Raw genomic sequence first — 15,816 nt, forward strand, 5'->3', positions numbered from 1 at the left:
TATTATAAGTGGAGTTTAATAAATAATAATAAATAATAACTGAGAATTGTATTTGCACCATTCAGGGCGTAGTGAGGCTGGTAGCTCATCATCCCATGCAATTTTTGCTGCCCACAGTTTTTGCATGAAGATTTTGGCAACAATAATACTCGGTGCTAGCCAACCCATAGGATCGAATAGCGAAGCTATGACGGTAAGTACCTTTCTCTTAGTTATAGTTGGTTCAAGTGATATTTTCGAATTGTGGACTGTATTTGTTATTTGTAACTTGTCAGTTAGTGTATTCCAGTTAATACCTAACGTTTTTATTGTATCTTTTATGTTTGGTTCTGTCTCATTTTTTGATGCTCTTTTGCTATTCTCGATCTCTTCCATAAATTGTTTACTATTAGAATTCCATTTTTGTAGCTAAAAACCTCCTGATTGTAGTATTTTTGTAACTTTACTTTGAATGTCGATTGCAGTTTCTACATCGTAACTTCCTGATAAAATGTCATCAACGAAAAAATCGTTAAGAATGGCTCTCTGTGCCTCTTGTAATGACTCATCCTTATCTTCGTCTATCGCTACTTGTTTAAGTGTTTTTATTGCAAGGTATGGCGCGCATGCTGTGCCAAATGTGACTGTTAGCAATCTATAATCTTGTATTTCTTCTTCATCACTAAAACGCCATAATATTCTGTGATAATCTGTATCTTCCTTTCTCAGTCTTATTTGTCGGTACATTTTGATTATGTCCGCTGTAAAACAAATCTTATGCATTCTCCATCTCATCAAAATACTACGTAATTCTTCTTGTAATGGTGGACCAATTAATAACTCATCATTAAGTGAAATATTGTTGCTTCCTTTACTCGAAGCATCAAACACAACTCTAACTTTTGTCGTAATTTTATCTTCTCTCAATACTGCATGGTGCGGTAGGTATATGGCTCTCTCGTTTCTCGTTCTCTCTTTTACCAGCTCCATGTGATTTAAAGTAAGATACTCTCTCATGACTTTATTATACTCGTGACTCAGTTTCTCATTTTGTGATAGTTTTTTCTCTAATCTCTTGAATCTGTCTAGTGCTCTCTCATATGTATGTGTAGGTAGGTTAGGTTCGTCGTGCTTAAACGGAAGTGCGACGACGTATCTTCCATTAGGTTCTCGTGTTGTAGTATTCTCGTAAATTTGCTCAGCTCGTAACTCTTCTAATGTATAAGGGGTGTTAGTTCTAATCTCCACATTCTCGTCTTCCCAAAATTTCTCTAACATTTTCTCTAGTTTTACGTTTAAGTGCATGCTTACTATTCCTCTTGTTATATTTTCCTTTATACCTCCTCCAGATATTATCCAACCAAACTGTGTTTGTTGGGCAATTGGTGACCCTTCACTTCCTTTAATTACTCCACTCATTATTATTTCAGTAAATACATTAACTCCTAAAAGTAAATCTACGGTACCTGGCTCCATGTATGTTGGATCTGCCAAAGTTAAATGTTGGATGTGAGAGAAAGATTCATTATTGACTCTTGAAGTGGGTAAAAAGTCTGTGATTTGTTTTACTACAAATGCTGTACAGTTAATTTTGAATGCATTTGTAAGTCTCGAAGTGATCTCCAACTCAGTAGCATATTTGATTTTTGATGTCATCTGATCTACACCACTCACCTCGCCTTCCACTATTCTTCTGCGTAATTGTAAACGTTTCACAGTTATTTCATTTACAAAGGACTCTTGTGAACATGGATCTATAAGAGCTCTTAAGGTTTGAGGCCCTTTACTAGTTTCGATGTTAACCAGTGCAGTTGCTAATAATGCAGTTTTTCCTTGTACTGTAAGATGTGATCGAATAACTCTCGATTCAGATGTAGTTGGAGTCTCTATTGTTGTATTTTCAGACCTGTTAGGCTCACTCTCTCTTTCTGTTCTGGTGAGATGAATTAATGTATGATGTCTCTTTCTGCACTCATGACAGGACGCTTTGGATCTACAATGTATGACACTGTGACTCGGTGATAGACAATTAAAACATAATCTCGCGTTCTGTATATGTTCAATTCGTTTGTTCACGTCTAATTTCGCAAATTCTGTACATGCTGATAAGCGGTGATCTTGACTGCAAAATGGACAATGTTGAGTATTATTAGTTGTAATAAATGATTTTGTTTTTGAAGGGTTTCTCTCTCTTGACACATTAACTGAAGTAGTACACATCATCTCATAGACTCTAAATCTTGTCTCTAGGAATTTCGTAAATGTCTCAAAAGTGGGAAGGATATCTATGGGTAACTCTCCAACATCTTCTTCCCATTGCTTATGTGATTCATCGTCCAGCTTATTGACTATCAAATGGATAACTATAATGTCCCAGTTTGTGGTTTCCACATCATTGTTCTTTAAACTGTTAAGACATTCGACTGTCGTATCCAATAAATCTTTGATTCCTTTGGCTGTACTTTGGGATAGTTTTCTTTGGTTAAAGAGTCGATTTAGTATAGTTTGAACAATTATTCTTCGATTATTATATCTGTTATTTAAAGTCTCCCATGCAACATCGTAATTTCTTTCCGTGATTTGTATTTGTCTTAATAATTGCTCTGCCTCACCGGTTATACTTGATTTTAAATAATGTAGCTTTTGAACTTTGGATAAAGAATGATTGTTATGTATAAGTGTTGTATACAAATCTCTAAATGTACTCCAGTCATGATAATTTCCAGAAAATTGGGGTATATTAATTTTTGGTAGCTTGACTTCCTGTGTTTGGTTATGTGTTATATTTTTCTCTAATAACTCAGGTGCTTTCTCACTTAACTCCTCTATTTTCTCTAACATGTCTGATTTTGTATTGATATATTCCTCTTCTCCTATGACAAACATGTCTATAGCGAAATATTTATGCTTTACTTTTTGCTCAGAAGTAGCTATTTGCACTATAGAAAAATGTGTTGTTCTGAATTTCGTCCAATACTCATTTAACGTCTCAACTTTCACTTGAATTGTAGCAACTTTCAATCTTGACTTAGAGGATTTTCTGAAATTTACTCCGATTTTTTTAATAAGTTCTAAAGTAACTTCTTGTTCTGATATTAAGGTCTCCATTTGCAATGTTATCTGTAGGACCATAGGGTCCCTAAAGATGATTAAGGACAGACACTGGCTCACCACTACCACACTGGAGCGCAGGCGCACGTCCGCTTCGTACCGCGTTCGTCACTCAACTACCCAGGGACAGCTGTACCTTCCAGTGTGGTACATGAGACAGTGAATTGTATCTATTCCATAGACACAAACACTACATCCCTTCCTTGTTAACAAGTTTTATTTTATTATTATTTACAACTCAATCAACATCTTATATATATTTTTTACTGTAATTATAAATTAATAATTTCCAACCACATTGTTTCATTCATTAATGTTTGATGTATCTTCATTTAAATTTCCATTACATTTCCATTCCCCTTCCACTCTTTTTAGATGTGTATTCGTGCATTCTTAGTATTTGTCCAGTTTCTTCATTCCTTACCGTGACATGTAGTTCCGACTACATGAGGCGTAGAGATAAATGTACTTGCAAGTTTGTTTGTCCTATCTAATTCTTTAACATAAATTTCGAGTCCTTTGGGGCAACCTCAATTCCAATTGAATGGAATTCTCTGTAGTCAGCAATAGAAGTTTTTCAAATTTTATGGTAACCGAAGTGTTTCCAATTAAATGGTAACCTGAGTGTTTCCAATTAAATATGGTAATCTAACTGTTTCCAATTAAATGGTAATCTAACTGTTTCCAATTAAATGGTAATCTAACTGTTTCCAATTTAATGGTAATCTAAGTGTTTCCAATTAAATGGTAACCTGAGTGTTTCCAATTAAATATGGTAATCTAACTGTTTCCAATTAAATGGTAATCTAACTGTTTCCAATTAAATGGTAATCTAACTGTTTCCAATTTAATGGTAACCTAAGTGTTTCCAATTTAATGGTAACCTAACTGTTTCCAATTTAATGGTAATCTAAGTGTTTCCAATTAAATGGTAATCTAACTGTTTCCAATTAAATGGTAATCTAAGTGTTTCCAATTTAATGGTAACCTAAATGTTTCCAATTTAATGGTAACCTAAGTGTTTCCAATTTAATGGTAACCTAACTGTTTCCAATTTAATGGTAACCTAAGTGTTTCCAATTTAATGGTAACCTAAGTGTTTCCAATTTAATGGTAACCTAAGTGTTTCCAATTTAACGGTAACCTAAGTGTTTCCAATTTAATGGTAACCTAAGTGTTTCCAATTTAATGGTAACCTAAGTGTTTCCAATTTAATGGTAATCTAAGTGTTTCCAATTTAATGGTAACCTAAGTGTTTCCAATTTAATGGTAACCTAAGTGTTTCCAATTTAATGGTAACCTAACTGTTTCCAATTTAATGGTAACCTAACTGTTTCCAATTTAATGGTAACCTAAGTGTTTCCAATTTAATGGTAACCTAAGTGTTTCCAATTTAACGGTAACCTAAGTGTTTCCAATTTAATGGTAACCTAAGTGTTTCCAATTTAACGGTAACCTAAGTGTTTCCAATTTAATGGTAACCTAAGTGTTTCCAATTTAATGGTAACCTCAATTCCAATTGAATGGAATTCTCTGTGTTCATTGACACTGTATTAATCCAATTTAATGTATTCACATCTACTGAAAATCATTACCACCAATTTAATTTTTTGATTACCGAACTCCAACTAATGAACTTTATAACAAACAAAATTACTTAATGTCACTAAAATGTTTAAATTTAAGACTCGTACTCTCATAATGAACATAACAAATAAAAACATTAAGTCTAACATTAAACTCGAAAAAAGAGATAACAAACATAACTTACGTAACAAACACAAATTAAAATCTATTACTCCGCGAACTATCTATGGAATAAAACTATTTCGTTCGAAGGCGTTCAAATGTTTAACAACTGTCAGACATTTGTAACAGTATTAATGTTTTCAAAAATAAACTTAAATCATATATCATCGCTGAACTGTAATAATCTCTCAATATTTTCTACATATATAACTTTGTCATTTCTGTCAAGTTAGATTCTCTTCTATAGTTGTGTTAAGGTTTATTTTGCTTTATATTGATCCTGTATTCTGTATCTATATTACGTATTAACCCGCAAGCCTGTATGATATACATATTTATTTTTCGGGTATATCAATAATTGTTCAGCATAGTTTAATAACATTTAAAAACTTCACAAAACATTTGTTTATAGCAAACACTTTAAACTTACACCTTCCTTACAACGAACAGAAAAACTATAACTATTACTTTAAATAAATGCAATTACTCATAACTATTTTTTTTAATAAAATTACGAGCACGGATTTACAGAAGTTGTTTACGCACGGCGGTACGGTTCCGAACATATCTACTCCTTTTTTTTTTTCATTGTAAGTGAAGCATTGTGTTTTTTTTTTTTTTAATGAGAAATAAAGATCTTTAAACCTAAACCTAATGGTAGTCATAAAAATTAATTAAATTAAAAGATATTTACATCATCTGATTAAATGATGTACTCATCGAACAACGCCATCAGAAGTCATGTCGTCATAACAAGAACAATGTTTACATTTCCGTGCATGTGACTGTGCAACCAACTTCATGGATATCTGCAATAATTAACAACTGATATAGGAGAACGGTAGGTCTTGTTGCTAACAAACATTTTACGTATAATTTAGATATATTTTGTAGTACAGAAAATACAAAACAAAACAAAAGTGTGAGTCATTGTCACTATCAGTGGCTGCAATGAACTCCCCTCGAAGATATACTATGATCGCCATGAATAGTACGAAGAAAAGTATATAGATTAACCTTAAATTAAGTTGAAATCTAAATTTTTTTTTTCATTATTTTGCATAATAATATGCATTATTATGCATAAATTTCATATAAACCAAACGGCTATGCCAATAAAGTATTTACTATTTAATCACGATAATTATGTGTTATTCAAATGCACACTTAGCTAATCCATTTCCCTTTTTAAAAAAAAAAAAAATTGCAGTTGTTTATTTACTAAGTATCAATGTTATCATAAGTCATAAGATCATTGGTTTAAGTATGTATCAATTCACTAATCACTCAGCGTTCCGGCCGACGCCATGATGTATTATCAAGCCGGCGTATCAACAACACTCAAGCTTAATGTCAAAATTAAGTATTGAATTAAATAATTGAAAAATGTTGTATGTCGAAACTAACCCGAATAATAATAATAATAATATCATGTAGCATCGAATCTTATCCCTATTCTTTCGTTTAAAGAAAAGTTCTGAAGGGGTCTTTCCTGTTACTGAGTGAGGAGTAGAGTTATACATCATAAAATACTAATATAATGTTTCTCTTATATTCGTGTCTCTTTTTTCGCTTACACTTATTCTAAGGTACTTTAAGATATCCCTATTTTGAATCTCGACTTCCCCATTCATTTGCGGCCAATATGGAACAGTACTAAAAGTTTAATGTTGCAATCTTCACAAAAAGTTTTAAACTCTTCATTTACAAACTGCTGGCTCATTTACAATCTGCAGTGATTGAATGTGGATAGCCCAGTCGACTAAAGAGTTCCTTCAGGATGTTAATAATTTGTGAACCTGTTATGGTCCTGGTCACAGGTGGGCACAGTTAAGCAAAAGCCAACTTCGTTAATCTTTAATTCGTTAAATAAAAATGTAACTTCGTTAATCGTTAAAGCCTTTAATTAAAAAAAAATTTACGCAAGTTAAAGTTGACAGTTAAGGTTAATTTTTGTTTATATTATAAGGGACAATCAGGCAAATGGCCATATGAATAATCTCCGAATCGCATGGACCGATTTTGTCGAGACTATCAATAGAACCCAGGCTATATTTTTTTTTCGCGCTTACGAAATCACGGACGAACGCTAAACCTATCTATAGTTTAGTTATATTTTAAATTCAAATAAAACTTAGACGATTGGGCCGATGTACTACTGCCTGTACAATACACATGACAGCGTGCACTAGTTACACACACTTGTATACTACACTGACAATGATGGACAAATGACCTTTTCAGTCATTTTTTTTATCGACATTCCGACGTCACGGAATTAGAGTTAACCAAATTTAGACAACACAAATTTTCTATTAAACTGTGAGACCTGGTAATATTCAAAAGAAATCAAACTTTTTCAAACCTAATCAAACTTTTGTGCAGTATTTACATGTATCTGCTACTATTTGCACCCGGATATTCATTTGCTCATGCTCCCACAATTGAACATTTAATTTTACGTATAATTTGGTAATATATATATTTTTTGCTAAGGACCCACGAACAGACTTTAGTATTAACTACTTTTTTATTTATTAACATAGGTTTATCAATAACACTTCTTAACATCAGAGGGAACTTATTGTAACATTGATAAATAAACCATACAACCAATCCAGTGATACATCTCAACGCATCAAACTATACAACTGAGATGCCATCGATAACTTCTAGCATCTAATGATATATCGTCGGATCTAATGTTATATGTTAAATAAAGTTAAATTGCTCTCAGTGTACAGAGTGTACGTCACATGACCACAACATAACGAAAACAACCGATTGCGGGTGATGTCTTCTATCTTTCTTATCACCTATAAAATCGTTATAGTCAATTAGTAAGAATATGTTTTGACTTATTTTCAATGACATTCTATTAATTTTAAAACAATCTTTCGATATACGCAAAAATCATAATTACACTAACACAATTATTCTATCTCTTTCTTCATTTTTTCTCGTTTTAGCGTATACTTTTTTTTTTTGTTGTAAACAAACAAATTATCTTCGCTATTGTAATAATGTACCTCTCTTTTTAGCAGTCGTTGCAATATCAGCTGCTTCCTACTGAAAATGTTCGATTTAAATCTAAAATCTAAAATACCTTCAATTTAATAAAAGTTCTTTTGTTTTTAGCCGACTTCAAAAAGAAGGAGGTTATCAATTCGACTGAATTTTTTTTTTTTTTTTTATGTGTGTTACCGCGAATCTCCGTCCCTGGTGGTCCGATTTTGATAAAAATTATTTTAATCGAAAGGAAGTGCGTGCAGGTGGGTCCCATTTTTTTGTTTTTTTTTTTTAAATAACTAGAAGACTAGTAGATTTTGAATATAGCTTCAAAATTTGTTGCGAAAATTAGGGACATTTTTGCTTTCAGCGCTTACGTAGGCTAAACTATAAGACCTACATCAAAATGATGTATGGCGAATTGTAGCTCTTTAAATGTGCTAAATATAAGTCCGCGATAGCATATATCTATCTTTTATAGTTTTCTCACAATAACCATTTTTTTCTTTACGAAACATTAATTAAATTCATGCCCTATTTCCGACGCTATTATTCAAGTTCAGTATTAACCCTTATGTAAATAAACATGTTTATTATCAAGAGAATTTAATGTAGATTATATTTGCAATTAAAACTATATCATTCTGTCTAATAGCTTAGGAGATATCGTAAGAATAAAATTACGCGGAAACGAAAAATGCTACATCGCGTTACAATGAATAGCACAAATTTGCTTTCTGGGCTTACGTAGGTCAAACTATATGACCTACATTAAAATGATGTATGGAGTAATTATAGATCCTTAAATTTGCTAAATAAAAGTCTTAGGTGGCATATATCTATCATCTATGGATGTCTCACAAAAACCATGTTATTGTGAACAAACTTCGATTAAAATGCACACGAAAAACAGCGTCGTAAGCTTACGGCGCTATTATATTATATTCGATATGAATCCTTATCCAAATAAATATGTTTGATGGCTAGAGTATTAAATGCAGATTACATTAGCCTTTAAACTATGTAATTCTGATCAATAGTTTGGAAGATATTAAATTATTAAAAACTACGCGCATTCGAAAAATTCTACGGCGGCGCGCGGCTGGACTAAATTAAAGGCACGCTACGATGTATTAGTTCGTTAATTTTCAATTTGTATACCGATTTTGATAATTATTTCACTGTTTAAAGGATAAGTGGTTATCTGCTGCATTCTAAATTAGTTTTTGAATTGAAGTACACACATATTAAATAGGAAAGTCCTTTTCTTTATTTCTTTCCTCATACGTATTAAGGAAATTTGTAATTGAACTTCAAATTCACTAAAAATTGTGAAATAAAACAAAAATTTTAAGAAAAAAAAATAGCCGACTTCAAAAAAAACAATCTCAAACAAAATGCACTCAAAAGTAACATAAAAAAACAATTTCAAACAAAATGCATTCAAAAGTACCATAAAAAACAATCTCAAACAAAATGCACTCAAAAGTAACATAAAAAAACAATTTTAAACAAAATGCATTAAAACCATCTCTAACAAAATGCACTAAAAAGAAACAAAATAATGACATGAAAACTTCTTTCTTTCTTTCTTCTCTCTTTCAAAAACCCTCTAAACTCTAATGAAAGTTCTCTTCTTTCTTGTAACATGTCTATATTGTATAATTATTGTTATTTTGGAGTCGGTTTCGGCCTAAGTAGGGACATAAACGTAAGTATGTCTCATACATCTCAAATATAAAATGTATAATATTATATTTACTTTGGCCGACACCGACTGCGAAATAACAATAATTATACAATATAGACATGTTACAAGAAAGAAGAGAACTTTCATTAGAGTTTAGAGGGTTTTTGAAAGAGAGAAGAAAGAAAGAAAGAAGTTTTCATGTCATTATTTTGTTTCTTTTTAGTGCATTTTGTTAGAGATGGTTTTAATGCATTTTGTTTGAAATTGTTTTTTTATGTTACTTTTGAGTGCATTTTGTTTGAGATTGTTTTTTATGGTACTTTTGAATGCATTTTGTTTGAAATTGTTTTTTTATGTTACTTTTGAGTGCATTTTGTTTGAGATTGTTTTTTTACTAATGCTTCTTATTTAAAAGAAGTCCGAGACACATTAAATTCAATCTAATGAATTTCATTTTGTACAATGTAATAAAATAGTTTAGAATATCTCTAATTTAATAGAAATCCAAATTATAAATGTATACTTTTCAATACTATTTTACCTTACCTTATTAGGTTTACCTATTTACGCATTCATATATCCAATTTAATGGAAATCCAGAGCACTACATATCTGTATTATCTATATATATAAAAGAAAGTCGTATCAGTCACACCATCTACAACTCAAGAACGGCTGAATCGATTTCACTGAAAATTGGTGGGCAGGCAGCTCAGAACCAGGAAACGGACATAGGACAATTTTCACCCCGTTTTCCATCTTTTTATTCCGCGCGGACAAAGTCGCGGGTAAAAGCTAGTTTTAGTTAAAATGATAACCGATTTTCAAAATACGGCCTGTACTTGTAATTTTACGTGAAATACTTAGTTGCAGTTAATAGATAATAGACCCATATTTCGTATGACACTGTCTTAGATCCTAGAACGGTTCGTTGAAGAAGATTCACAAATACCTTTGCCAGAAATATAATTATTTCTGAACAAAATAAATATGTCAGTTGATACTTATTGTAGCATTTGATGTGTCTCGTTACAGAGAATATGTGATGACCAAATAGTGAGTAGATTAATATAACAGATTTAAAACATCTTTACAAATAAATCAGGCCACCCGTTGACCCCGCCTTTTATTGACGTTCCTTACACTTATGAAGATTGATATTGTAAGTACTCGAAGGTATAATAATTTACAATAATTTCAATCGCTTTTTTTACAATTAATTTTTTACAGTTAGCTGTAATAATTTGTAAATATTATTGACAATTAATATTTTTGTGAACTAAACTTTAATAGACAAATATTCCTACTCATCGTAATAAATAGATAACGACGGCGGAAGTGATATCGCATGCTTGCAATAAATCATCATTACTATTTTACGCGTATACAACTTATAAAATCGGATAATACTGTAAACAAATGTTCCCCATATCATATTGTCATCTTTCTTCTATTATGAAATCTATAATAATTGTACTCTACTTTTAGGCATAAAATTAAATATCTTGATTTGATTGGATTGGCAATGTTTTAATTTACACACAAGTATTTTATTACTTAGGGCGCAAAATGCGGACATAGTTACCAATTTTCTATTTATTTTTTTTCACCTCGTCGCCATTTGTAGGACCATAGGGTCTCTAAAGATGATTAAGGACAGACACTGGCTCACCACTACCACACTGGAGCGCAGGCGCACGTCCGCTTCGTACCGCGTTCGTCACTCAACTACCCAGAGACAGCCGTCCCTTCCAGTGTGGTACATGAGACAGTGAATTGTATCTATTCCATAGACACAAACACTATCGATAATTTAAATTTTTCTAAGTCCAAATTTATTGAAAAAATTTCTAAGTCCAAATTTCTTCAAATTTTTCTAAGTCCCTTGATCAGTGAACTTGAAAATTTTACAAGTCTCGTAGTCAGTAAAATATTCTAAGTCGCTTATAAGCGAAATTCTCCAAATTATTCTAAGTGTTTGAATAATCGAATATCCCGTTATCTCAAAATCCGGCGTAGATTGGACCATAAAATTGTAGGGGAAAGCACTAGACACTCACTCACTTATATAGATTTATTACTCACAACTCACTTAACAATTCACAAGAAAAAGAACAACTCAAAAAATCTTAAATTAATACAATGTATATTCAAAATAGTTACACCAAACCATATCGCGTTTCATTATCGAACAGCGCCATCTAGTTTTGTAATCGTTACTAACAGTTCAGTTACTATTATTTCATTAAAAAGATGGGTCACATATATGGATATCGCAGGCAGAGACTGTTTTAGTAATTCATTGGATATTTTATCATTTCCCGGAGATTTTCCACTTTTTTGTGATTTTATAGCCTTTGCGACCTCAGATTCTAGTATACAAGGTATTTCTTCGTCTTCTTCGTAAGCTTCCTTTTCTTCTTCTTCTATCGTTGTTCTATTTGTCTCCGTGTATAAGTTTTTATAAAAATCTGTCGCTACTTTCGCTATAGATAGTCTCTTTGTCGTAATTTTCGCGTTTTTCATCTTCATGTTGGGTATCCACTGTGTATATTCTTTTAACTGTTTTAAATCTCTTGATTCCGCCTGTTTTTTCTATTTGTTCTTTCAAAACTTTTAGTCTTTCTACTTTTTTATGTTTTCTTAGCGTTTCTTGGATTTTTTTACTGATACTTGCTATGTTTTGTTTATTATCTTTTCGTTTCTTAAACAATTCGTTTCGCTCTTCCATCAATTTTAATGTTTCTTCTCCCATCTTATTTCTCTTCACTTTTTTTGTACTTGTTGTTTGCATATTTATAAGTTCTTTTTCCAAAAAATTATACTTCTCTTGCAATGTTTTAGTATCTTCCATTCCATTTAATTTTGTCTCTAGATCATTTAATGTATGTTGTGGTATCGGTGATGTTATTGACTTGTTTGTGATTGAGTTTATAATATGTTTTCTTGATTTTTTGTTTATGTTTTGTATAACTCCTCTTACCATTCTATGATCTGTATTAAAATTTAATTTATGAAGTACTTCAATGTCAATAAATAAATGTTTTTCTCTTGTAAGTATAAAATCAATTTCATTTCTATCTATGCCATTTGGTGCTAACCATGTCCACTTTCTCGAATTTCGTTTTTTGAAAAAGTATTCATTATTTTAAAATTGTAAGCGAAAGCAAAATCTATTAGTCTTTGTCCATTACTATTTCTCTCACCCTGACTGTACTCTCCTAAGACAAATTCATCTTTATTTGATTTCCTACCAACCTTGGCGTTAAAGTCTCCCATGATAATTATTTTCTTCTTTTGCATCAACTCTGTCATGGCTTTGTAGAATTCGTCTTTCGCTAATTTTGTATCTTGTTCTGTGGGTGCATGTACTTGAATAATGGACCATGGTTGTTTATCCTCTGATAATTGAATGTTGAGTATGGCGATTCTATCTGATATTCCCTGGAAGCTAATTATTTTATCTTTTAAATATTTTTTTACCAGGAATCCCATTCCATATAGACCTTTTTGTTTACCATAGAAATAAAAAATGTATTTCTCATATTCTCTTATCTCTTCTCCTATTCTTCTATCCTCACAAAGACCTATGACATCCCATTTTATAGGTGTTATAGCTTCTTCCAGTTCTTGTAATCTGTTGTCCGACAGTAACGTTCTAACATTTAACGTTGCAACGTAAATCTTGTTGCAATTTCTATTTTGATGTAGGGATGTATTTCTATGGGGGGGTGGTGGTCTTGCAACCCCACGGGGACCAGCCGGCTTGGGGTTGTATTGTCTCTGGTTGCTAATGTTTAGTTGCTACTTATAATTGCTTGCAATATTAGAAGTTGAGCTTGACCTTGGTCTCATCAAATCGAATGCGTTCTTTCTATTTTCCTTTATTATAGAATTGTTAATTATTGATGTCTTTTTGGCTTGATTCTGGTTATCAGGCGAAGTTAATTGGTCTCTTTCCCTCTTTTCTTTGACTGGGTTCCCCTCTTTTATTACCAGTTGATCGTATTTAATGTATGCAGTGTTTCCTTTCGCACGTTCTTCTATTAGTTACGGCTTTAACTCCCTTCTTTTTTCTAGTACTTCTTTAGGAAAATCTTCAGTGATATAACCATCTTTCAGGCTCCTTTTCATCTTTAGTATCTCGCTTTTCTTCCAGTTGTTTGCAAAACTAATGAGAACTGGTCTTGTTTTATTTTCTTTTGTGGGACCGATGCGGTGAATTTTTGATACATCGCTAGCTTCCACGGTAATTTTTAAATCTTGTTTAAAAATTTCCTGGACTCTCTGGAGCAGCTCATAAGAAGAGTCCCCTTTCTCGTTCAAACCAAAATACAGAATGTTGTTTTTCTTTTTTTTCCTTTTCGAAATACTCTATTTTCTTTTCTAATATTTCTATTTTATTTTTCAAATTTTTGTTTTCATTTATTAGTGGTTCTAGTTTTTCGTCCATTTTTTCGAATATAATATTTGTTTGCTTTTCTATCTCTAACTTCATTTGGTCAAAAAGTAGTTTAAATTGTCCCTCCATTTTAGGGAAATTTGATTTCACTGGCAACACTGAAATATTTCTGACGTTTGATGTTCTTGTTAATTTGTGCTACGACAGCTGTAGGTACATCCGTCGAATGTCAATGTCAATGCCATGTGACTTGTTTACTTTCTATAACCCATAAAATAATGGAGTATAAAATGATGTTAATAAGCGTGTTTACTTGCAACTTCACGGTGTCTATTTACCAAAATGTTCGGTGTCACTTGATGTTTATGTTTATTGCAGCAGTTGATGTAATAGTGTTGGATAACTCGTGAATTCCAATTATTTTCGGCAGAAAAATTGCAAGGTAATGTTAACTTTTTGACAACCACAGACAACAGTACAAACAAATGCTTGACAGTACACATGTGCATAAACGAGACTATAATCCTAACGGGCAAATGAAAGGTGACAAAGGAATAAAATACTGTCAAATAATAAACCCACTGTATTCTGACCAAATTGATACAAAAGAAAAAAATAATTTACAAACCAAAACTGGGGGTTCATTGTGTAAATTTAAAAAATATAAAAACGATACTGACTACGTTTATTGGGATGATTCTAATGAATTAATTGAAAGGTTAAAATTACTAATCGCATCAAAAAGTGCTGGCAATAGTAATCATGATAATGAAATTGTATCAAATATTGAAAAATTAAAGGAAGCAGACATCATTGAATAATGAAAAAGATGTATGATATAATAAACAGCATCAGTGTATTACGTAAGGTATAGGAGAATTTGTAGGACGTATTCAATAGTTTAATTAAATGTATTTCTTTAATTATCCAATAGTGTAAGTCTAATTAAATGTATTTCTTAATTATACTTTTAATTAATAAAGTTAGTTTTTAAAAACACATTAAGGGGACATCGAAACAAGACTGGCGCTGCGGACAGGATACGCTCGTTAACAGTAGTGTTGTCTTTCGTATTTGGGTGTCCAAATTCGCCTGAGTTTACGCGAGTGCGACGCGATTAATACTGGAGCGTTTCCTAAATCAAATAAATTTGTCTTTTCGAGTAAAACCTAGTGGTGTCAACATGGGATTAGCAGTCGGTTGGTGAGTACAACTTTTTGCCTTCCTTACAATCCTATTCCATGTATATTCTTGAAGTTAAAATCCTTCGTTAGAAATTTAAGTCTATTAAATTGTGCTATTTGAGATAAGACTTTTCTCGGCAGCGCGTTATCTGTTTTTTAGCCATAATAACTCCACATCGTTGTATGGTATTGTAGCATTAAGTTATAACATTATTTCGTGTGTGATTATATTGTATTTAATTTGTGCATGTTTAGTTTATAACTGTGTAATTAATTTTAAGTGCTATAAAAATGGAAGTTCAAATAGTGCCCGTTCTCGACACAATTTTAAAAATCATCCCTATTTTTGAAGGAGATAATATTTAAACTTATATATAAGAAAATGTGAATATGTAATCGAAAGATATCGCGGTAATGGCAAACAAAATTTATATATATACCACGTTGTTACTAGCCGTTTATCAGGTAATGCAGCCGCGTTATTATCTGAAAGAGACGATACTGTGACATGGTCACAACTCAAAGCTTTACTAGAGCAACACTTTGGTGATCCTAGAAGTGAAGAATGTATAAATATCGAACTTGAGAGTTTCAAAATTAATCCCGGAGAAACTTACCTTGCCTTTTGCAATAGGATTCAGACAGTACGATCTAATTTAATTTCAAAAGTAAATACCCATACAAATCATGAA

General features: G+C 31.9%; 1 protein-coding gene across 1 annotated transcript; it reads right to left on the reverse strand.

Annotated features, from left to right (window-relative positions):
- Window positions 1-408: 408 nt before the first annotated feature.
- LOC123722905 lies at window positions 409-13,672 on the reverse strand. Its single transcript, XM_045685467.1, has 4 exons — window positions 13,593-13,672; window positions 12,797-13,196; window positions 11,826-12,082; window positions 409-2,101 (listed from the first exon to the last, which is right to left on the reverse strand). The coding sequence occupies exons 1-4, from the start codon at window positions 13,670-13,672 to the stop codon at window positions 409-411; spliced, it is 2,430 nt and encodes an 809-aa protein (XP_045541423.1).
- Between the last annotated feature and the right edge of the window lie 2,144 nt (window positions 13,673-15,816).

This window comes from Papilio machaon, chromosome W, assembly GCF_912999745.1.
Source record: "Papilio machaon chromosome W, ilPapMach1.1, whole genome shotgun sequence".
In the NCBI taxonomy this organism is placed as follows: domain Eukaryota; kingdom Metazoa; phylum Arthropoda; class Insecta; order Lepidoptera; family Papilionidae; genus Papilio; species Papilio machaon.

Bases quoted from the DNA above. Each gene is read 5' to 3' on its own strand.
- LOC123722905 (XM_045685467.1), bottom strand. From the start codon at position 13,672: ATGAAAAGGAGCCTGAAAGATGGTTATATCACTGAAGATTTTCCTAAA. The intron at 13,197-13,592 runs GTAACTAATAGA...GTTAAATGTTAG, and splicing joins AAAAGAAGGGAGTTAAAGCC to AACGTTACTGTCGGACAACA. The intron at 12,083-12,796 runs GTTGGTAGGAAA...GAATATACACAG, and splicing joins TGGGAGACTTTAACGCCAAG to TGGATACCCAACATGAAGAT.